This window comes from Sinocyclocheilus anshuiensis, unplaced genomic scaffold, assembly GCF_001515605.1.
Source record: "Sinocyclocheilus anshuiensis isolate Anshui unplaced genomic scaffold, SAMN03320099.WGS_v1.1 scaffold648, whole genome shotgun sequence".
Lineage (NCBI taxonomy): Eukaryota > Metazoa > Chordata > Actinopteri > Cypriniformes > Cyprinidae > Sinocyclocheilus > Sinocyclocheilus anshuiensis.
Window position 1 is genome coordinate 744720 of NW_015557156.1, and position 26207 is coordinate 770926.

General features: G+C 35.2%; 1 protein-coding gene across 1 annotated transcript in view; it reads left to right on the forward strand.

Annotated features, from left to right (window-relative positions):
• The first annotated feature begins 9642 nt into the window (after positions 1 to 9642).
• The window catches only part of LOC107678156 (heparan-sulfate 6-O-sulfotransferase 3-like), a 32945-nt gene continuing 16380 nt past the window's right edge, over positions 9643 to 26207 (forward strand). The window contains exon 1 of the mRNA XM_016473338.1: positions 9643 to 10594. Within this exon, the coding sequence (XP_016328824.1) occupies positions 10059 to 10594 (536 nt within the window). The 5' untranslated portion in view covers positions 9643 to 10058. The remainder of the gene's footprint in view (positions 10595 to 26207) is intronic.

A 26207-nucleotide genomic window follows, 5' to 3' on the forward strand; every position in this document is an offset into this window, starting at 1 on the left:
GAAACAGTTGCACTCCTTAACATTTATTGGAACCTTTCATACTTTTTCATGATTCTTTTATGAATAAAAAATTCGAATGAACAGCATTTATTCAAAATATAAATTTACCTTACAATAAAAGCCTTTATTGTCACTTTTAATCAATTTAACACATCTTTGCTGAATAAAAATATTAATTTCTTATATTAATGACCCTTTAGTAAAATTTTGTAATTTTTGGTAGTGTATTGTTACAAAGGATTTCTATTTTTATGAAATGTTTATTTGTTAATCTCTCAATCATCACTGTAGATCTCTTTGATTTACATTATAAACAGAATCAACAATCAGAATTTTATCTTAACTTCTGACCATACAAATATCAACAACTGCAACAAATTTCATATTTTTCATCTAAAGTTTCAATAAACTGTTCCATTTAAAAAAGATTATCTTTTATATTCACATATTTCATGTGATCAGCTTTACAGGGTCAAACTATGCTGTCATTCTTATTAAAATGAAGGTGTTTATTATTGGTATAGACACATTTGTGTGAACTCTTATTGTACTGCAGCAGTAGTGTTTCATATATTTAAAACGCCAAAATCCTTTTTTTTTCTTAGAAAAAATGTATTTGAAATGTATTTGTTGTCATGATATCCAAATGCTCACTGCAGGGTAGCATCCTAGTAACACCACTGTTGATTATGTTCAGGCCAGGACACTGAACTCTTGCCCGACTGAGATCCGGCTCAGTGCCACCGTAGTTCAGCATGCTGGGTGAGGGAGCTTTAATGCCATGCCAAGCCCTCTAGAGGGGATGGAGCTGGCATGCAACCAGGCCAGCGGTGGCGGAAAGCTAAGTTCTGCGAGGCTGGAGGGTGGCACAGAAGGCTGAGAGAGAACAGAGCAAAGCCAGGGACAAACCCATGCGACTGGGGCCTCGTGCCAAGTTCCTACTCAGAATTAGCCTGTAGTGCTCAGGATTTAATTCAACCAAATGTTCAGATGTATATGTAGAATGTGAGTTCTGTTTTTAATGGAAGCCTGTTTCCACCATGAAATAAAAAAATAAAAACGTTAACTGCTTTTTTGACTTTTTATTTCACAATTTAAACCTTTTTCTTTTTTTATAGAAAAAAAAATGTTCATGAATTTTTTTTATTAACTCGCAATTCTGATAAGAGAAGTCTGAATTGTAAGGAAACTGTGAGGACCAAACTGTGAAATAAAATGTCACAACTACCTTTTTGTCTATACTTTTATTAAAAAATGTTTTTTTTTTTTTTTAACTCACTACTTAAAACAGTTTCAACTATTTAAAACACTACAGAAAAAAAAAATCAGAATTTCAAGATGTTACATACAGAGTTTTGGCATGAAACTCTAGATGGCACAGTCCGATAGGTCTAACTCAATCTGACCTAATGACATCATTATCACATGGCACAGCTGATTGGTTCTCTCCTGTATCGGTAACCAATGAGCTCGCTGCTCAACATTCAAATATATGATTAGTGCTTGCAGTAGCAGTGCAGCTTGCTTCAGAAACCCTCCACCTTCCCAAGCTCCACCTGTATAGATCTGCTACGAGGTGATTCATGTACGCTATATGGGGGTTATTTCATGTATGTTATATTTGCAGCAGCAATATTTCTTACATGCTCACAGCAGCATGTTGTGGATGTATTGGCAGTAGCAAGTCTTGGTACTTGCTGTGCCGCAACAGCAGCAGCGTAGCAGATCTATTCCACCAAGACCAAATACATTAACATTGTCTTGTACATTACCATGCCAGTCCCTCCGAGAGTTGTCATGACAGAACTTGTAATTCTGTGAAAAAAGTCTGAATTGTAAGATATAAACTCCCAACTGTGAGAAAAATGACAATTGCCTTTTTTAGTTTTCATTCTTTTTTCTAAGAAAGTCTGAATTGTGGGATACAAAGTCACAATTTTAAATTCTGTGGTGGAAACAGGCTTCCATAGATTTTACTGTATTTTATGGGGAGTTCATTTTTGGATCTGTGGTTATTTTCTCTGAAAACAATTTTAGAAGACCCTAAAAGTTTAGTCAACACTTTAGAGTGCTATTAAATTTAAAAAATACATAAATAAATATAAAAGCAGCCTTATACAACACAGGTTAGTTTATTGGATCTGCAGCACAGACCTGAAGTCAGCACTGCTCTTTGTCAAGCTCACACACAGCTATCAGTCATCATATTAGAGCTGTCTCTGTCACAGCAAACGTCTTCTGCAGGAGACCTTGGTCCAGTTTCAAACAACCATGTTGTTCAAATTGTGTGCAGCGTGTATTTATTGTATTTTTGATCTTTTTTCCTCACTTCAGCTTAACCGAAAATGCACCATTGTGCCAAATAACCATCCAAGCATATGAATAAAGTAAAAACGATTAAAAAAATGTATTTTAACAAAACAGTTCTAATGTCAAGGATTTTAATAACGTGGTAAGTTTTCTATAGAAATCTTGTGAAATTGTTTTGTATAGAAATCTTGCTTTTCTATAGAAATCTTGTGAAATGGTTTCATCAGGTGATGCAGAAGGTTATTACAGCTATTTCTTCACTGAAACAATTGCTGAAATATATTTGAAGCGAGTTTAAAAAGTCGAGACATTTTAAGATGATGGAGACATGAAATATTGATTTTTATCATTTTACCTCTATATTATTTTTAAGCTCCCAATAAGAACGAAATGGTCCACTACAGCATGGAAAGGGTTAATTTTAGAAAATATTATACCGTTAAAAAGTTTGGGGTTGCAATTAAAGATGCATTAAACTGATTAAAAGTGACAGTATATTGTTAAAGAAAATTTCTATTTCAAATAATTATTAAGCAGCACAACTGTTTTCAACACTGATAATAAGAAATGTTTCTGAAGTAAAAAAAAACAGCATATTAGAATGATTTCTGAAGGATCACGTGACACTGAAGACCTTGCATCACATTGAATATATTAAAATATACTAGAATTGAAAACAGTTATTTTAAATAGTAATAATATTTCACAATATTAGTTTTTACTGTAAGTTTGATTTAAAAAATGCAGCCTTGGTGAACATCTATCAAAAACCTTTGAATGGTATTGTATCAAAATCAAGTATTCCTGTGATCCATGTGAAAAAAATACTGTAACTTATAGTGGCGCTCGATAAGACATAACTATTACTATTGCTCATACTTAGCTTTGAAACCGCTGCACTGTTTGTGTTACGGACATGAATGATACATTAAATTATGATTTCCAGAAGGAATTAGCAGGTATGCATGCTCTCCACCTCCAAGCCCTGTAAGACAGCACTGTAGATCCATTGAATTTTTTGCAGAATCTCAATCCCGCCCTCTCAGTGCTGTATATCTGCAATGGCGAGAGACGCTGACTCAGTGATCTTTGGTGAACCGTTCCTCATTGCACTTGGCTGACAGCACCATGAAAATCACAGCAGAGCGGAGAGCATCATGGCGCATTACCAGAGCGGGCAAACAGCCTGTGACAGCGCTCCATCACTCCTCCTCAGCAACAGTGTATGATCCTTCTCAAGCTGTCAGAGAATGGGAGAAAAGCCCAGAGATCCAAAAAATGACCCACATACAGTGGAATATCTCAAATTCTCTAGTACCTCTTAAAGGAACAGTTCACCCAAAAATGAAAATTGTGTCATTTATTTACTCACCATCATCTCAGCTAACAGGGAACGTTCCCATAATGTTTTTTTAAAGGTTACGTAAATGTCAGGAATCAATGTTTAAGGAATGCTCTTATAACTAATATATACCGTACGTTTTTGTAATGTGGAGAAGAAACGTTTTTTCTTGGAATGTCCTTCTGATGTTATTTGCATGTTCTCAGAACTGTTCTATAACATTCTTCAGTAATAACAATAGAACGTTCTTATAATGTTTTCAAAATTATAAAATGAAATGTTCCTCTAACATACACCAAGAAGAAACATCCTTAATATAAAAAAAAAAGTTTAAATATTCAGAACTATTGTTTTCATAAGGGATTCAAGATGATAAAATGGTATGTTCCTCTAATGTTCGGATAACTAAGAAAAAAACGTTCTTTAAATATAAAAAATGGGTGTTAAGAGAACATTCAAAGGTAACATTCTCATAACATTTTCAAAATGATAGAATGGAATGTTTCTATAATGTTCACATAACCAAGACGAAACATTCTTATAATACATTTTAAAAATGGACATTTTTAATGTTGAGAAAAAATTCTGAAATAACGTCTTCGTAACATAATTTAGCTAGAGAAGACGCGAAATAATGTTCAATTGAGTCATATACATTTAAGATGATTTTTGGTGTTTATTGTCCTTTTGAAGTTTGACAGCAGTGTTATTTTAGCATAATTTATATAATGTAATAATTTTAGTATAATTTATACAATATAATGTCATCATATTTATTCACATTTTGAATTTGTTTTTATTTTTATATTTTCCATTTTCATTTTAGTCTACGTTTTAGTAATTTTGTTGTTTTTACCAGTTATATTATTATTATTATTATATTATTGTTTCAGTTTAGTTATTTTCAGTTTCAGAAAGTTGACGAAAGTTGAAGAAAATTAAACAAAACTAAAATTAGAAATGGTCCCATGGCAATTGAAAATCTAAATAAATAGTTTGTTATTTACTTTGTAATTATTTAATTTAATTGAACCCTTTATTTTTATTTTATTAACAAATATTTTTAATCGTTTTCATTTTAGTTTTAGTTAATAATACCAACACTGTTCGTAATGCTCAGTGTAAACAGTCAAGTAGAAAAAAAACCTCATTTGCAATAGTGATTATGATAGTTGACTAGCTTTCCACAAACTGACCTATTTATCTACATTTTACTTTTTGGAAATCCACTTTTGCACATCTCTAGTTTGGAATGACATGTGGGTGAGTAAATATTTCAAAGAATTATAATTTTTGGGGGCTGAACTGTGGTTTAAATGTTTTAAACCCTAAAGAGGTCTTACTAAACCTATGACAAATGATTGGAGCTTTCTGAGAATACACAACACCGCTCTTGACTATTGTAACGCCATAGAAGTAATCTAGAGGAGTGCTCTCCAAAAAACAGCAAGGTTATGAACCTCAGTAGCAGCAGAGGCAGTGAAGTGTTAAGTGCTCCACTGTTGCAGTACGTCAGTAAACGCCCTCTGAGCAACCTCCCGCTTTCAATCACTTTCTCTGAGGCCCCCTGGGAAGCTTAATAGTCAGCATTATCAAACCACATAATCAAACAAACAAGGGAAACATCACGATTATGTATAATGGGCCTCAGCTAACGCCCCCTTCCCTCTGTAGTCTCTTTTTCGTTGTGTCTCTGTGCAGGCAGAACAAGAACACTGATTACTTTTCTCAGCTGGGGGAATGCAGGACTAAAGCATAGCTGCTGCATTAATCAAAGTTCTGTATGGATTTCTCTCAAAACCGCAGGCATACACATTTGCAGGGTGCTGCTTCGGCGGAGAGCGTACTGTGAGCACAGGAGCTTTTATGTTGTCAGTGTTGATGCTTCTTGCTTTATTATGATATCAAATCGGACTCTGAGTCATGCATATCCATTCTCACAGCTACTGTGTATTATTTGCCAGCAACACACTGTATGCAAATGTTTAATTTTCACCATTTTCCAAGGAAAAATCATCTATTCTTGTCTCACAAATATATTCAGTTTTGCTTGCACATATTTCAGTTTTGCGTGTACAATTTATCATTTTAATTTCTGTTCCAATAAGTTCAGTTGGTTTTAACTGGGTTTCTGCAGGTCTTAAAAGGGTTCCCAAATTAAAAATCTAATTAAAATTTAAAAATTAAATATAGCATTAAATATAGCATGCACTGCAAAAAAAAAAAATAATAATAAAAAAAAAAAATATATATATATCTTGCTTAGTATTTTTGTCTTGTTTTCCAGTAGGATAAATTTACTTGAGATGCTAAATTAAAATTAAGTTGTTTTCTGAGAGATAATAACTTTCAAGTAAATTATGAAAACTGGTTAATTAAGTTAATTTTTCTGAGCTCATCGGCAGATATTTGTTCTTGTTTTAACCATAAACTCACTGACTCGATTTTAATCAGTTTCTCTGAAAACAAAACTTTTGATATCATTTTGATTTAAGTAAATGCATCTTGATTTGAAAATATTTGCACTGGAAAACAATACAAAAATATAGGAACATCAGAAGGTACAGTAGAAGTTATTTCCATATTCTAGTGGCAGGGTTATTATATTTATTTAACTAAAACTAAAACCATAAAAACAATTGTTATTCAAGATAAAATAAATGCTAACTGCTCAAATTTAAAATATACATTTAAAAAGTTATTTCAGCTAGTTGCCATGGCAACATTTCTCATTTTGATTTAGTTGAACGTGGAATACTAAAATAACTAAAACTAATAAATGAAAAATAATTTTTAAAATTATATAGGCATTTAAAATGACTAAAACTTTAACTAAAATGTAAACTAAGAAAATCTATAATAGTAATAATTATATGAAAATAACACTGTTGGTGTTAAGGGAGATATTCAAGCTGTAAGTTTTTTGTTTTGGAAAATAAAATAAATAGTAATGGAAATCTGTTGAAAGTTGTATTTTCAAACATTGAAGTGTTGCTAATACAATTCATTGTGTGCTCCCTAAACATTTACATTTAGAGAACATATGGACGTATTGTGTTCCATTGAATTTATTCCTTAGAATTTCTTTACTAGGGGTTAAAAAAGAACTTTTAAAAATACTTAAATGAACTTTTATAAAAGCTGAAGAAGCCCTGTTCAAGCATCCACGCTGAATCAGGACTGCGTTCACCATTTGAAAATGTTGTATTTTGTAACATAAGAAGACAACAGTGACACTTAAGGCATCAAACCATTAATAGCCACCAGGCTGTGTCATGTCTTCAAAAAGAAAAAAAAAGAATAATTGTCCCCATCTTGTTGTCAAGGCTCCTGTGGTGCTTGATGACTAATGTATGTAAATGCACTCAACAGAAAGATAAATTACCAGCTCTGTGTTCATGAGATGTTTACTGTTCCAAAGATAGCCACTTCCTTGAATCTACACTCTAAAAAAGGCTGGGTTAAATACAACCCAGTGCTGGGTAAAACATAGCCATGCACTCTCTAATAATCTTAAACTTGTCAAAGCTGGATGTGTCTCTAATTATCTGCACTTGTCTATTACACAAGATGAATAAAAGTATAATGGAATATAACTATTTGCAATATAACTTCACCAACTAAGAACTGAAGGAATCTTTTCGACTCTCATTCCTTCTAAATGTTCAACCAACCCATCAAAGAGATTGCATTTTAGCACAGTGCTGGTTATTTAATTCTGAAAAGGAGTGGGGATGATTTTGAGGTGGAGCTATTATGAAGTTATTAGGTTATTAGTGATCTGTTTTGGGAAAAATCCTATATACCTCCATTTAAATGGTTTGAGGAACAAGATGTTTTTTTTTTACAGCCACACAGTCTCTACACAACAAGAGCCCTGGAGATAAATACAGACAGTCAATTACAGCAAGTTCAACAAAAGCCAAGTGGTTGCATTATTGTTTAGTTGTCTTATCTCTGACAGGCAAAACTTTCAAATGATTATCTAATACTTGATTCAATTATAGATTGCCTTGAAAAGCACAATATAATGATATAGATTTAATGCCATGGGAAGGCATCTGCAAATATAAGTCTATTGTTTAGAGCTGTCCGTGGTGCTGAAATACTGCCAGGTTGACGGCTGGAAAAAAATCTACATTTTATACAGATCTCTTCATTGTAAATCATTTTCAAAAAGAAATATGTTGTGGATGATTGCATCAATAGGCAAATCAAGGCCAAAAGTGCAACATTTGCTTCACTGCTATCATGTCATAAAATGACAAAAAAATGCATATTGTCTGTTAGTGTAGAAACTATAGTGTAGAAACTATTTTCATTCATAAACTGCTACTAATTTTCACAAAGAAACAGCAAATAACACATTGAATTAAACATACAATTTTGAGGTAGAAAAACCATCATTCTCTCCAGAATAATTATGTATTGTATTCAATTATGGTCATATTTTGTTATGACAACAGTGAATTAAAAGAGGCTGCATCTTGCAGTCAAGTATGATCAAGTATTATGAGTTGCCATTTGCACATATCTTGGTCGCTTCACTTTTAGATATCCAACTCCTATTGAATAGTCACTGTTATGCCTAAATGTCGTTTGTAATACTGATTTGAGTGTTTTTTTTTTACTTTGCTCATCAGCCTTTTGCCTTTATTTAGTAGGTCAGTTGAGAAGCAACAGAAGAGTGCAGAGAGAGGGAGAGGGTGAACAGAACCGGGACGTGACCCAGGCTGGCTCCACATCAGATTCCCACAAGCCTCAACAGTGCTTCATGTGTCAGGAGCAGTGCACCTCTGAACCACAGCTCTGACTGAGAGGTTATTTGGGGTAAGAGAGACCAGGGAGTACTCTAATGGGTTTACGAGAACCAGTTAGAAAAGATATGGAAATTTTACATTACCTTGCACTTCCAAATAAAATCCAAATGCCACATAACCTTTAACCTTATTATATGGAAAGCCAAATTTAAGAATTCCCAAATGCTTGAAAGAAGAACATTAAAACCCCTCTTCTGAGCATACACTGGATTTTTTTTCAGGCAATGCTGGTAAAGTAGGACACAAAGTGGAAAACTTTTTTTTTTTTGTCTCTTTAACAAGCAAGACAGGTCTTGTAGCTACTATAGTTTGAGTATTTTTGGCCAACATATGCTTACATAAAGGTTAAAATATATACTTATTGTCAACTTAAAATATCATTAAAATTAAACTTTTCCATATATTCTATTGTAGCTTCCCACTTCACTGATTTAAAATATCTTGCTCATTTTCTAAGTCATCCTTTTCTTGTTCTTCAACATTAAATGACCTTGTACTTTATGAGTACATTAACAGGTGTTACCTCAGATTTTTGTCATTTTCCTCACCAGTGTTTTCCCGCGGGTGGTTGTGAATTGAGCGCTGTCACGGCCCTATATGTGACATCATTGTTTTAGGACCCCAAAAGTGACACAAAAGTTTATTATATGGATATAATGGGGATCAAAGTGTCCCACTTTACACATACACTACAGGTGCATCTCAATAAATTAGAATGTCGTGGAAAAGTCATTTGTCTAATTCTAGATGCCCATCAAGATGAATCTGTCTCACTATTTCCTGTAGGTTTACGATTTTTAAACATTTTTAAAAGTGATAAGAATTTGCAATTGGTTTGCACAAGTCAATTCATTGTCAGAATACATTAATGTACAAAATTTTACTGTCCATGTTTTCTATTGTACTACCAACTTGTATTGGATATTTATACAGTTTAGGGCTAATAATTTTGTATTGGAAAATTATTTTCAACTATAACAGACAAGTATGTGAAGATTATGTCAAAGTTTCTTTGATAGCCTATAAGAAGTCCTAAGGGTCACCCTTCCCCCAGCAAGACCCAATGACTGCTAGAGACTCTCTCTCTCTCTCTCTCCTCACACGATGAGCAAGTTGCAACAGGAACTCAACTTCTTAAAGCTCACCTCGGAAACCTGCATCACAAAGCGGTGCAATCAGCGCTGAAGCCCGGCGCGACGGAGCGGATCTCTGGATGTGGTTTACAATGGGACCGGATCTCACGTTACAATCTATCGGACGAGGAAAGCTAAAATTGACATTAAACATTGAGACGATGTGCACTGCAAATGGGTGTTCAGAGACGTGCTACGTTTTATCTGACAGTTTATGAAGCTGCTTGTAAAGCGTCATTTCCAAGTTTAGTACAATGTGGAAACGCAAGGCTTGTTTTTCCTTTCTCTCCACGATTTGACGGTCCAACTGATCTTTATGTAACTATGATCTAACTGAAGGCGCGTTCGTCTTCGATCTTGCCTGCGAGCATCATCCGTGGAAAGCACCTGGAGGACTCTATCAGCGGCTACAGCATCAGCAATGGCGTGATCGTCCGGCTCGTTGTCTTTGCAATGGATGATAAATCCAACAAACTCCTTTTAGTTCCTGTTTTGACCGTTTTATTTGTCACGATCGGCTATCAGTACATCTGTCCAGCGGGGAGCACGTCTTGTCGGTTTGGTAATGGAGAGAGTTTTCCGTTCTCCAAATATGCAGCAGACGTCAAGAGAGAGTCTCCGGATCCGGACGAGGACGCTCCGTTCAAATTCCCGTCTAAATTCAACTTCACGCGCGAGGACCTCTATCGCCACGTGGATTTCGACATCAAGGGGAACGACGTGATCGTGTTCCTCCACATCCAGAAGACCGGAGGAACGACGTTCGGGAGGCACCTGGTGCGCAACATCCACCTGGAGCGACCGTGCGACTGCCGCTCGGGACAGAAGAAATGCACGTGTCACCGACCCGGTAAAGCGGAGTCGTGGCTCTTCTCGCGCTTCTCCACGGGATGGAGTTGCGGTTTGCACGCGGACTGGACCGAGCTCACGAACTGCGTCCCTGCTGTGATGAATAAAAAGCAAAAGAAAGACGCGCCATTGAACAGACGGTAAGTGTGTGTGGCTTCTAATGAAAGTGATTTAAAGTTCATTTGGTGAGACTTTAAATACTAAATAATACATTTAGAACCATTATTATATAATGTAAAACATCAAAAGCTGACGTCGGGGAGAACGTGTGAGGTGTAACACTAGTTTCATCCTTTTTGTTTTTATGCGTTTCAAACTTTGATAAAACATTCGCATGTTTGTTAAAGTAGTTTTAAAACATAGCCTACTACTTATTCCTAAACGGTGTTAAGTAACGTGAAGTACACTGTAAAAAATGACCGTGAATTTAACGGTAAAAGACTAAAAATTCTACAGTAAAAACCTGTTAAATGGTTAACGGTAAATTCCCCTGCTATATACGTGAAAAACTGTATTGGACATTACATGTATTGGACATTAATTTTACGGTAGTATACCGTTTTTGGAAGTGAAAAAGACTGTATAATTTACAGTGAATAACCGTAAATTGTCATTCCCAGAATTCCCTGCGTTACATTTCAAATTTGATGTTTTTTTGTTGAAATAACTATGTTTCTTCTTAGTTTTTTCTTATCAGTTTTGTATATTAGGGTTGTGTGTTACACCTAATGTTGTTAAATGAATGTTTATTGCATTATTTCAGTTTCATGTGTGTTACCATGATGGTGTTTGGTGTTTGTGTGAATGACACTGTGCACCTTCTATATATGTTATTATTTAAATGCTGCTTGTGATGGGCTTTGGTTCATCATGTGACTTTCTCATCACCACCTGCATCTGGTGATTATAGTGTATTACAAAGGTACAAAACAGATTTTAGTACTTCAATAGGTTGGTATATTAACATTTTATCAGTTAATGAAATTACGGTATTTAACTGTAAATTTAAGTTAAAACCGTAAAAGCTAAAACGTTGCTACCGTATTTTTTACGGTAAAATTCCGGCAACCACAGCTGCCGTTTTTTTACCATAAATTTTAAGGATTTTTTTTTACATTGTAGGCGTTACAACTTTGAGGTGTAACACCAATAAAAAACAAAGATGTTTCAAATTTTGTTAATGGATTTACTTGTATTGTGGTATTGGAATTTACTAGTTTAAAATAATCATTATACAGTTGATGTACCGAGATCTTTTTTCAGTTCAGAAGAGTGGTGGTCATACATGATGGTGATTTCACCTCATACTCTTACAAATAAAGGTTCTTTATTGGCATATGGTTCCATGAAGAACCTTTAACATCCATGGAACCTTTCCACTGGACAAAAGGTTCTTTGTAGTGGAAAAAGATTCTTTAGAGTAATAAAATGTTCTTCCTATTAAGAAAAATAATGGTTCTTTTAAGAACTGCTCACTGAAATGTTCTTTGGGGAACCCAGAATGGTTCTTCTAAGGCATCACTGCAAAAACCCACTTTTGGAGCTCATTTCTGCTTGGTTAAACTGATAGTGTTGCAACTCTCCCTGTGTTACAACACTTTAATATGCATAGAAAGGCCTGTAGACATATGAAAATATGAAGTTTTATGTAGCTGACCTGTAAAGCCTATGCATATGAAAAAAATGTAAGTTGTTACCATTTATTATATATGCATCAGCATAGTGTGGAAGCTATATGTGTTGGCAACAAATGATATATCTTTAGTTTTTGTCAGTGCTTCGCAATATTTTTGCTAGTGTCATGAGTTTGGATTCTTCACTGTGTGTGTCTAAAAATGATCCACATCTGTGAATATCAGCTCCATGCTGAGGGCCATTCTGAGTCATGCAGTTTTGAATATGTGTGTGACTGAGTGTGAGGCAGCTTTAGACAGCTGTAAATATGTTGCACAACTGCTTATGTCAAACTAAGATAAAATGGAGTGCAATGTCTACTGTATGACTTTACTCCATTAAGATTTAAAGGGACAATCCACCCAAACATTTTTATGCTGTCGCCATTAATTAAAGAAGATATCTTGAGACACGATGCAAGTCAGTGGTCCAATATCGGTTAGACCCCAACATTCTTCGAAATATCTTCTTTTGTGTTCCACAGAAGCAAGAAAGTCAGACAGGTTTGATGAATTTGGGTGAACTGTCTAAGACTTGTTCATTAATTACAGTGAGACAGATTGATTTTGATGGCGAGGGCCAGTAAACTTTTATCTTACCAGGCCTATTCGTGCTATAAAACACACATCTCTTGTAACATGTGTTTGCAGCCACATGAATATTCCTTCTCATTACCCTCCTCACCTCAGTCGGCCTTGCAGAGCTTCTTCAAGCATGTTTATGATCCTCCTCTTTACCACAGAACATAAATCGATACTCTCAGCTGACTGAGTCAGAGGTGTTGATCCACTGCACAGGGCTTGTACACTCTATCATTATAATGTTATTATGGGCAAGAATAGCCAAACTACTGCATTATTGGCTGTATGCACCCTGTTAAGATGTTTTGAAATTGCTGAGACAACAGAAAAACAGTTTTTTGTTAGGTTTAAGGTGATTGAACGTCTCACTGTTCATTAGTTTGACAAAATAGTCCAAGTGTGATGCAAAAACTGCTGCTACACTTTTACAAAATAAGGTTGGTATCTACACACTCCAAAAATAAAGTTTTTTTTTTATTGCCATCTGAGGTTCCATGAAGAACCTTTAACATCCATTAAAAGGTTCTTTATAGTGGAAAAAAATGGTTCTTCTATGGCATCACTGCAAAAAACCCTTTTGAAACATTTATTTTTAAGAGTGTGTGGTTCCATGAAGTAGCCTAATTTTAACATCCATGGACACTTTCCATTGCAAAGGTTCTTTATAGTAGAAAAAGGATTTTTGGTTCTTTGTGGAACCCAAAATATAGTTCTTCTGTGGCATATTAGACCTTTTAGAAACTTTATTTCAAGTGTAAAGAAACATGCATGCATAAATGTTGCAACTCACAGTGCAGAACGCAGTGGAACACTGTATGTATTGCACCGCAGCTTCTCACTTTTCCGCATGCAACAATGGATGTGGTTTCATTTACACGATCGTGTTACGTTGAGAGGTCTATGGCAGACAATAGTGAAAAAAATCCCATCTGCTGCCACGATTCAGGATATTAATCCCCTCCCCGCATACACACACGCCGAATCTCTCATCTTCTAAATCCTCCGTTCGTTCGATGCCTCGTCAAGCAGGCACTCCAGCATTCAAGCAGATAAAGGCAAAACGAGATGTGATAGACCAAGAGAAATAGCTCTGAGATCCAACTTAAGACACATTAATAGCTTTTATTGGGTACTTTGTGAAGACAAGTGCTTCTGCAGTGCCCGTCCCCTATAATCATGTATTATTGCTTTGGCATTTGAGATATTGTGTTGTAAGTAAAGATGCAGGACTATGGAAAACGTGTTCATGTGTGCACTGGAGAAAAGATGACCTATGATGAGTGTGTGTGTGTGTGTGTGTGTGTGTGAGAGATGAGCACTTGTGTGTGTGTATGCATAAGGCAGCATAAGGCATGTTTAGAAATGGAGCTCTACAGGCATTACATTAGCAATGCATGAAGGAGTGCAGCATGTCCTATGTGCAGCAATAGAATAACAATCCTTTATATAGACTGCTTGGCATTCTCACAATAGAAGCGTGTTCTGTTGGTGTCTCTCATTAATCTAGCTGCTTCTAGGGTATTTAGAAGGCTTGCTGCATTGCCAATTTGTGTTATTTATTTATTATTTATTTATGATTCCCTGAATATCCATAAGGAAGCAGTGGGAAAACCACAATGAGAGCTTTGACCAGAACGCAACAAAGAAAGGGAATTTAAAGTGATAGTCCACCCCAAAAATAAAAACTTTGTCATCGATTACTCGCCCTTATGTTGTTCCAAACTGTTAATGCATTTTCATGCAAGAATGTTGGTAACTAAACAGTTTCCCATTGACTTCCAATATATATATATTTTTTTAATTTCTGATAAAAATTGTGATTTAAAAAAATTCCATGTTCGCAATGCTCGTTTGTTGTTGCACAATTTGGACAAAATGTTGTGATTATCAGTTGTGAATATAAATACGATCAATATGGCTATAAAATAAGTGATAATAATATTAATATGAATAATAATAATGATGTAATAATAATAATAGTAATAATAATTATAATTAAAACATAATTTAAAAACATAATTTAAAATTTAAACTGTAAAATAAAAAAAGAATATTAAAACATATATATAATACTATTCATTTTATTTTACATTACAATTGTAAAAACTAATATTTATGGCTTAATTTCTTCATTTGCAAATGCAGAACCATCAAACGCTTAGTTTGATGCATGTTAAAGTGACCCAAATTCAAAGATGCATAGATGGAGTTTGTGTGGAGCCGCTCTGAGACGCTGCAAACACGGCCAGATAATGAGCTGCTCGCGTGTAAATGAACACAGTGACGCGCTTCACTCTGAAACACGTAGCATATATATCTATTTAATAAAATCACAGCCTTTGCAATTTGATAGTCACACTAAAACATATCACAATTCCAGTTTTATTTTGATTAATTATGCTGCTCTAGTGTAGAATTTCTTGTGGAACACAAAAGAAGATGGCCATGTAATGAATGTCAGTGATGATCATTGTTGTTTTGGACCCCATTGACTTTCATTGTATGGGTAAAAGCTGTTTAAAAATTCTTAAAATATCTTCTTTTGTATTACAAAGGAGATCAGATTTGGAACAACATGATTGTGAATTTATTATGACAGAATTGTAATTTTTGGGTGAGCTATCCCTTTAAGTTTTAAGAAGCACGAATACAGGGTTGGCCTGTTTACTTTAAGTGAATGTATGCCACCATCTCTCTCTCTCTCTCTCTCTCTCCACCCCCTTCCTTCCATTTGTGATAAATCCCTTTCTACATATCAAACTTGTGTTTAAGCCCCTGTTGCCGTCAGACACTAATCAGAGAGGCATCAGTCGCTTCCAGCAACGTATTCTTGAGATGCTTGTAATCTTCGGATTCCTTCAGGAAGATTAGTGCAAGCGAGAGCGGCAATCTCATCATCTGAGTGAGAGATTACCATCCAGATTTATGCAAAAGTCTCTTGTCTTAATACCAGTTGTGTGTCCTCCCGCTGCTCTGGGGATCGCTGCCATCAGCTCCCGTGGGTTTATTCTTAATGTGTTTTTTATGTCGTGCCCTTTCGTTACTTGAGAATTCAGAGCATGGAGTTTTTTTTTTAATGAAAATCAGGCTGACACCCATCACTGGCAGCAGCACTTGAGAACAGTTTTCCTTTTCAGTATGCAACCACATCAATGTGTAATACTTAACATTTTTAGCTTTATCTAGCAGAAAATGTTATTGTGCAAGTGTGAAAAGCACATTTATTTCAATCAGTTCTCGGTTGTGTTACCTTTAAGTATGAAACTTTTTCTCAGATGCTTCTCTCAGCATTTCTTATGAGATATATATGAAGACTTGTTTCCACTATGGGATAAAAATAAATAAATAAATACAAAAGGTTATTATGACTTGTTAGCTCACAATTCAGAGAAAAAAGTCATAATTGCCATACAAATTGCAATAACCTTTTTTATTTTTTATTTAGTGGCGGGAGCAAAAAACTGAGATGTAAGATACAAACTCAGAGTTCAGAGAAAAAAGTATATTTTTTTCTCGCAATTTTTTTATACTTCCCAATTCAGAGCTTCAAGTTTTTTTTCCTCAGAATTGCAAACTCTGAATTCTTACAATTCTGAATTCTTTCTTACAATTCTAAGTTTATATCTCACAATTCTGAGTTTGCCATTCTGAGAAAAAAACTGTAATATTGTGATTATATTATTACAATTTAAAATACTGTAATATATTTTCAAATGTAATTTATTCCTATGATGCTAAGCTGAATTTTTAGAATCATTACCCCAGTCTCCAGTGTCACATGATCCTTCAAAAATCATTCTAATATGCTGATTTGCTGCTCAAGAAGTATTTCTTATTATTATCAATGTTGAAAACTGCTTAATATTTATATGGATATGGTGACATTTTATTTTTAGAATTCTTTGATAATTTGAATAAACTACGTACTGAATAAAAATATTAATTTCTTTAAAATGAACAAAAATGTTACCCCAACTTTTGAACAGTGGTATATAAACAGGAAAAAAAACTGTTGTTTATGTACAGTAAGAATGTAGAGTTAAACCATATTGCACAAACATTGCTGTCCAGCAAGAATAATTCACATAGTACAGAGATCTCACGTTGATTCAGCTAAACTCATAATCATTCACAAAATGTCAAGGGAAAAAGAGCCTTTTCATTATGTGAATACAGAGCTGGGAATTTATGATCTATTTTATTTCAATGACCGGACTGAAATATCATCAGACCAGTCTGAACGATTGTGCCTCTATCACATGTGGCAATAAAATAACGTTGGCCTGGTGGCACAGCGTACCTTTAAACACTTCAGGACGGATCATATATTATAAACTTTGAGACACACTGTGATTTGGCCACCAATCAACTTAAGAGCCGATGCAGAGAGATATGCAGAGAGTGCAGCACATAGCGCTTGATGCCAGAGGTGTGTTGAATGTGGTCCAAGAGCCTTTGGGGTTTGGTGCTGGAGCTCTTAAATGCTATCTAGTTTCAGAGTCCTTATGCAAAGTCAGGAGCAGATTTATGCATGAACACACTGCACACGTTCGCTCACACACACACACTGTCGCTGCCTTTGTTAAATTCTCCTTTTACTCCATTTCCAGTCTTGCATCCCCTGGGGTTTCTAACGTCTTCCAAGAATAGACTACACTCTGGTCTGGGATCAGCAGTGAGGCACACTGTACGGGCTGCAGTGAAACTGATATGTGTGTACTAGCTAGTCTCTGAGCCTATAGGTCTCTCTCACATTCTTTTACACACACAGCTGGCTAGTTTTGCTTAAAGTATTGGCCTGTTTTTAACTAAAAAAATGCCTGTACACATCTGCCACAGTACAAAAAAAATCACTGTATTAATCAGTATTTGTCTCATTTTACAGTAAAAATATTCAAATGTCTTTCAATTGACCTGAGAAGCAAAGTTATGCTAGTTTTCACAAAAGGTTATCTTGAATTCAATTTATGTATCCTCCCATCAGCAAGTAGTGTTTTCTAGTTTTTTATTATTTAAATTGCAAGCAGATTTATTCTTAAAACAACAAACTGCTATTTGCAAATGGGGTAAGAAAAAGAAAACATTAATTTATTACATAAGCATTTAAAAATTAATCTTAATATTATGCAGTGTTGCCCCATGAGTAAGTATTTAAATGACAAATTCTGATTTATGCTTAAAACAAGAAAAAAAATATGTGTGAGTGTGGTAAGAATAATAATACTTTAATTCACTAAAATGCATTTAAAAAAATCCTAATATTATGTTGTTTTGCTCCACGAGTAAATTGACAAATAGTGTTTTCTAGTTTTTAATATTAATATGACAGCAAATTCAGATTTATGTTCAAAACAAGAAAATATTTGCGAATGTGGTAAGAAAAATACAAATAAAATTAAAACATTTATTACAATGACTAATCATATGTAATTTTCCTCCAAAAGTACATTTATGTTTTTTTAACAACAAACAATACTGAAACATATTTTTTTCTTTTTCTTTTACTCTGAATCTGTTTGCATCTGCTTTTTAGATACTCTTCCCACTTGACAAAGAAAGGTATTTATTTTACATTTATTTAAATATTTTATATGATCACTTCCTTATCATATTAGGTATGAACAATATATCTGTATCATATTGTTTATTGGTCGATATTAGATATTTAATTGCTATAATTGGATTATTGATAGATGTTCTCTAATAGTGGATATATAATTGTGCATGCTCATGTTTTTATATTTGGATTATCTAAACACTCACTTAAAATTCATCTTTAAAAATGCTAATGATTTAATAACACTGTTAAATATAAGCTTTAACAAATTTCAAAATGAATTTTAGCATTTGTAGCATTTAAAACAATTTTTTTAATTTCGAATTTTAATATCAGCTATATATTGGTTATTGGCCATTACATAAAACAATGATTGAGTCATGGTTTAGGCCAAAAGTATTTTAATATCAGTGAATCAATAATATCAGTGAATCTCTATGATATTTGATCAAATAAAGCACACAATACACAGGTACCGCTCATATGAAGGTTACGATTTGCCGTCTATAACACTAGTTCCTCGCGTCAGATGCCAGATGGAGCAGGAATCTCTGAGTGAGGCTTTGGCTCAGGCTTGTTTTTCTAATAGTATCACAGATCATATTGGGCAGCAGTGAGAGTGTCAGCATCTTTGTGCAGCTTTTATAGTTGAGTGTCAGTCGGGAATCCAGTGCCAACCAGTTGGCATCAGCCCTGAGAAATCACTTCCTTTGCAGACCTCTTTATCAGAGAGACAGAAAGACATGGTTTTCTATGTGTGTAGGTGGACAGGAGACAGACGGAGAGTGTGAGGGAGGAGACAGAGAGAACCTGATTGTGTGAAAATACATGCTTTGTAGTTTGCCACAGTTGTATGTTGTACATGTGGATCAGCATAGTGTTTCTGTATTAAAAAAATATTAAGGATGGTTAAGTTGATGCAAACTTATTTATTACAATAAATTGTAATAATGTTTCACAATATTACTGATTTTACCCACACTTTTGAATGCTGGACATACTGTGAATAAATAAATAAATACTCAGGAGAGTAATAAATATTAATTAATTAATTAATTTAAAGAAATTTTGATTCGAACACTTAAAAGTTAATGTAGTTTTGTTGTTCAAACTAACCAGACAGTTGAATGATTGATCCCTTTAATCGCTGTTTTCATATATATTAACATATACATATTAACCTTGCTTTCATATATTTGTACCTGAATAATTTCACATTTGGGCGCTCTTGTGTGGGCACTTGTGTTTTGATTGTGACAGCTCCCTCGTGAGCGAATGCCGAAGTCTTGCAGTGATAACCGTTTCAAAACACAAGTAATAAATAAGCAAGACATTATTAAACCAAACAAGGTCATGAAAGCGTGAAGTGTCAAACGTCTGAGTGGAAATTTAAATTCGAGCACAGACTGTTTACTTTAGGGCCCTGGTGGCACTGAGCATGAGCATTTCATCTGTCACAGCATGGCAAGCACTTCAGTACATCTCAGAGTCTCACGACAATACCTGAACCAGAATAATTCATCCACACAGTTATTTACTTCACTAAAGACAAGTGTAAACTTCAGCAGTGATTTGCACAATATATAGGACTGATCTAACGCTAGCATCGAAGGGATGAATCAGACATTTACTCATTTTGCTTGGGCTTTGCACAATGGAAGCTTGTTTCCACCACCACTCAGAATTGTGAGATGTAAACTCGCAATTGCGAGAAAAAAAGTTAGAATTGTGAGGTTATATCTCGCAATTCTGACTTTATAACTTGCAGTTGCAAGTTTATATAAAGCAATCCTGAGAAAGAAGTCAGAACTGCGAGATGTAAACTCGCAATTGCAAGAAAAAGTTAGAATTGTAATTAGAGGTTGACCGATATGGGTTTTTCTCTGGCCGATGTCGATATTTCGAAATCAGGGCAGCTGATGGCCAATATATGATGTCGATTTTTTTGGCTGCTATGTTTGGCCGATTTTCTTTTTTTCCCCCTTCATCTCATAAATGAGAGTTTGAGTAAATGATTATTGCAGGGTACAATATAGTAATAGTAGTAGTAGTAGTAGCAGCCTAATTCATAGTAATAATACGTGGCTCAAAACTTAAGCACCTTCTCATCACAGTTCCGAAGCATGCTTTTTGTTTATGTTTGCTGACAGACACCAGTGTTTCCCACAGACTTGCAAATGCAAATTCATTCTCTGCCAGCAGGAGGTGCTGTTGGAGCAGGAGAAGTATAGCTGTTTCCCTGTAATGGCTGTAATCAAATAAGCGCTGCGCTCACAAACGCTACTTTATCAGGCATTACAGGAAAGTTGAAATGAAAATGACATCAAAGCTTTTCTGACGATGGTCAGTTATTTTACATGCAACTAAAGATACATTCATAAAAAAACACCAGTTGCTCCATCTCACATGCAGCCTCAGAGGGAGAGAGATCCTCCAGTACGGCGCCTGCTTATAAATCGGCCTAATTTGCAGCACAATCAGCCGATGCCGATTAATTTTAAAATGCCAAAAATCGGCCCGATTAATCGGCATCAGAATTTGACTTTACAACTCGCAATTATGAGATTATATTGTCATAATTGTGAGATATAAACTCGCAATTGTGAGAAAAAAGTCAGAATTGCGAGATTATATAATGCAATTCTGACTTTATAACTTGCAGTTGCAAGTTTATATCATGCTTTTCCGAGAAAAAAGTCAGAATTGTAAGATGCAAACTCGCAATTGCAAGAAAAAAGTTAGAATTGTGATATACAGTAATCTCACAATTGTAAGAAAAGTCTTTTTTCCCTCAGAATTAGACTTTATAACTCACAATTATGAGATTATATTCTCAGAATTGTGAGATATAAACTCGCAAGTGTGAGAAAAAAGTCAGAATTGTGAGATAAAAAGTCGTAATTACCTTATTTATTTTTTATTCATGGTGGAAACAGGCTTCCATACTATTCTCAAATTTCTTTGAAAAAACTATTTTTATTCGTTACTTATTCTCTTGTAGGAAACCTGTTAGCTGTTAAGGACCCATGAGGGAAAATGAGTACCTCTGTGGTTAAAACGCTGACACATGCAGATATTTCACAAACACACAGGAGCACACGATAGCAATGAATAGACGCTTTTTCTCCCATGCGCGCGGGGGATCACAGCGGTATGTCTTGTCTGCGGCTCACATGATAACAGATCAAAGCAAACCTCCTTCCATCAAAGCCTTTTGTTGCACAAATGAGCTAAATGAGTGAACAAGCTCTGCCCTTATCTTCTCTTTTGTCCTCTTATTTTATTATGTGTGTAGGCACACTTTTCTTCTGCAGTTTTATATGTTCCCTCATCAACTGCTCATTATCAAAATATGTTTGACACATATAGTAGGAGGAATGGCAGCAATTATCTTTAACCTGTTTCTGTAGCGAACACTATTGTACCGTATTAACTCAGGGGCCACTTTATGAGACTGAGCTGCTTGTTAAAGGAGTAGTTCACCAAAAAATCAAAGATGTAGATGAGTTTCCCACAGGTCATCAAAGATGTAGATGAGTTTGTTTCTTCTTCAGAACAGATTTGGAGAAACTGAGCATTACATCAATTGCTCACCAGTGGATCCTCTGCAGTGAATGGGTGCCGTCAGAATGAGAGTCCAAACAGCTGATAAAAACATCACAATAATCCACAAGTAATACACACCACTCCATCAGGTCCCATCAGGTAATGAAAAGTTCGACACACACTTGTGGTCTACATGCTCACTTGAACACTTGGGCCAAATACAGGAAATACGTCATATAAGTAGTCAAGTGGTCAAGTGCAAAGACCGCAAGTGTGGGTATTTGGACAAGGCTATAGAAACTTCCAGTCAGGTGTGTTGAGGCAAGTTGGAGCTAAACTCTGCAGGACACCGGCCCTCCAGGACCGAGTTTGGACAGCCCTGCTTTAAAGGAACACCCCACTATTTTTGAAAATAGGCTCTTTTTCCAACTCCCCTAGAGTTAAACAGTTGAGTTTTACCGTTTTCGAATCCATTCAGCCGATTTCCGGGTCTGGCGGTAGCACTTTTAGCTGTAGCTTAGCATAGATCAGTTAGATGTAGTTAGCATCTCGCTCAAAAATGACCAAAGAGTTTCTATATTTTTCCTATTTAAAACTTGACTCTTCTGTAGTTACATCGTGTACTAAGACCGATGGAAAATTAAAAGTTGTGATTTTCTAGGCCGATATGGCTAGGAGCTATACTCTCATTCCGGCGTAATAATCAAGGAACTTTGCTGCCGTACCATGGGTGCAGCAGGCGCAATGATATTATTACACAGACCTGGAGACCAGACCCGAACATCGACTGAATGGATTCGAAAACGGTAAAACTCAACTGTTTAACTCTAGGGGAGTTGGAAAATGAGCCTATTTTTAAAAATAGTGGAGTGTTCCTTTAACTAGTATTAGGTGAGTGTCTCTGCAGGAATGCAGAGGATGAACGTGATAACAGGAATGAAGTGATAGCACAGGGATGTAGACCAAGATAAATTTATGTCAGAAACATAATATGTGATATTTAATTATATTTTAATCTCAGTATAAGCCAAATGTCGATTTTTTTATTCACGCTACCATTCAAAAAGGGTGGGGTTGGTAAGATTTTTTACATTTTTTTGAAAGACATTTCTAATGCTCACCAAGACTGCATTTATTTAATCAGAAATACAGTTAAAAAACAAACAAACAGGAAAATATGAAGTTTTATTTAAATAACTGTTTTCTATTTGAATATATTTTAAAGTGTAATTTATTCTTGTGATGCAAGCTACATTTTCAGCATCATTACTCCAGTCTTAAGTGTCACATGATCTTTCAGAAATCATTCTAATGCCCATTTGCTGCTCTCGAAACATTAATTCTTATCAACATTGAGCATTTATTCGAAATATTATTATATTGTAAATATCTTTACTGTCACTCCTGGTCTTATTATAATGTTTCCTTTGAATGTCAGTTGACAGATGCTGCTAATTATGTGAGTAATAACTCGTAGGGAAACAAATGACAGTTTCCTGAGAATTTCCATGTTATGAATTCTCATGCCATCCCTCCTTCAGCTTTTCAGGACTATCAGATCTGTGCGAATGTGGAAATATTCAGTTTTCAGGAGCAGTTCATGTAGTCGGTGAACTCACAGCAAATTACAAATCTGTTGTTGTTGCTTTGGTGATAGATTTCTTCACCTCTGCCTTCCTTCATTATGTTGTTGGAGCTACAGGCTCAATTTTGTTTAGCCCTGATCCCTGGCAGTTTTATTGACTTTTGGCCTGTTTCAGATTAGTTTTAAACTGCTACTAGTAAGAAAGTCAGAGAAAAATGGCAGAGCTGTTATGCTGCATGTTAGTGTCTGTCTGTGTCACTTCTGTATGCAGGCTTTTTGTACTCTAAATCTAAACAAAATAATAATTGGTTTAGACTGCAGTTAATAATTTATTAGAAATTAACAAATAAATAGTTTGGAGTGTTTTCTGTGGCTTGTTAAGAATATCACAGGCAGTTAGTTGCTAAAATTGAGATACATAAAGAGATTTTTCAACCTAAAAAGAAAATTCTACAGTATCATGATTTATTCACCCACATGTAGTTCTGAACCCTTTTGCTGTTATATTCCTTGAAACACAACAGAAGACATTTGAAAGAATGTTCATCCAGCTCTTTTTCATACAATGAAAGTTAATAGCAATGCTATTGACAGATCAAGCTCCACAAAACACCATCAACTTTGACATGAGGGTGAGTAAATAATGACAGAATTTTCATTAAAAACTGAAAATGTCCAAAATTGCACCAGATGCTGTAAATTGATATGGTAAAATGTAATGTTTACAGTGTGCCTCTAAAGTATATAATGTTGTCTGCTATCAAGTCAGCATGACTCTAATTGGCTGCTTAGCAACTCCTGTAAGTGAACAGACGACAGGCTGGCATCAAGTTTGATTTACAATGCTGCGATTAACAATCACTGTCTTGTCCTCCATGCAGTTTGGTGGAGAATGAAAATGATTAGCTGTGCAGTGGAAACTGATCTTGGGTTTTCATAATGGAAATGCATTTGATATATGATGGTTTTGTCAAAGGATGCAGCAGACAACTGGAATTACACAAGAACCAATTATTAACAGAATGATGATGACAGAATGGATCTAGAAATGAACACTAGTTGTGACGTAATGAATACACTTTGATACACATCTATATTAATTAATGGCAACAAAAACATACATTCTTATACTTTGGAAAGAGGACTTCTTATAGCTGACGAGGTTGTGCATTATTCTGAACAGAGAATGGCTTTGGAATTCCTGGATCTAAATTGAGCTGACAAACAGGATGCATAATTGTATTAATTTTAATTTTAATTTTTTAAAATATTCAATTAAAAGTATAATTAAAATGTAATGACATTTACAAAGCTGCTGGCTGGAAGTGCAGTTTTTAATAATGCATTTTATTTTTAATTTTTAATTGTAAGCATGTTATCACACACATACACACACATTGGATTGCTGGATGGAAAAAATAACAGAAATTAGTTTTAATGCATATTTTAATTGTTTTGACTGTATTTTTAAATTTAGTTTAGTGAAATATGTCTAACGTTCAGATTGAACTCCGTTGAATGCAGTTGTCTCTGCTGTGTGACTTTGAATTGCAATTCATTAAATTGTTCTTCCTGTTATTTTTAACTGAAATTCAGCATCCTGTGGGATTCGGCCAATTCCATTTCCAGCTCCTGAATTAAAAAGAGAGCAAATTTGCCCAGTCCTGTTGGCAGGCTAATTCAATAGTCTTTAATTTCCTTTTGCATACTCAAATAATACTTATAATACACAGTTCTGACATATGGTGGTCATGTGGTAACTAACATCACCAACAACTAGATTTTGAAATACTCATTTTAGTTCAAACCAATCTGCTTTAGCCGTAAAATGTTGTAATGCATAATCACCACTAGAGGTCATTAAACTTTCCTCTCTGATTTCACAGAGCATTAAGTGAATCCGGGATGACAGAGTTCTCTATAGCTTTGATTTTTATCCTTTTATATTTTTTCCCCATCTATACCCAATCTCAATTGTGTAAGAGCCTGGAGCAGAAGCGATAACTGCGGCAAGAGCGGCCGATGACTCAGCACATCCAGACAGAAACAGCCTATGGGGCGTTCATGCTTTGCTGTCTGTATGGAAATGGCAAGCTGTTCCTGCCACAGCCTCTGCAATTGATGATATGACTAGAGCCGCCGCATGCCCGATGACTGCAAAATCTGCTTTTCTTAAAGGCACAATATGTAAGATTTTTTTTATTCAAATATCCAAAAACCACTTGAACAGTGTTATATATTTTGCTGACTTGTGTACTTTCATTATCCCAAATGTTTCAAAGAATGTTTAAATCCAGAGAAATAAGCAATTTTAACTAGTGACACGGACCGTGTCTATAGTGTCATTGTGTGGCCTGCCAGTGACGTCATAACCCCTCGATTTCCGGTTTTGTTTTGTAGAAAACATGGAAACACCAAAGACGCTTTAATATGTTGTGAGTTTTAATAGACCGGTGACGACCGCACAGAGTAGCATTATAACAGAACTTTCAAATGTATCTAGTATGATAAAACAGCGCTGGTTTTTTCTCCAAATACGCACGACCGGAAGGAGCGGAAGTGGTCAGCTGTGGCATAATAAAAGCTCCGCTGCTTTCGAGCCGTGTGTCACAAATTTCATATTGTGCCTTTAAGTGAAAATACTATTGAAAGGAATGTGCACTTTCTGAATATGCTGCGGTTGTGAAAATTCAGAAAACAGCACAGTTAGAAGTATTCCTGAGCGTGGCGTAGAGAGCCAACCAGTGGATAACCTTAAAGGGGTCATAGGATGCCCATTTTCCACAAGTTGATATGATTCTTTAGGGTCT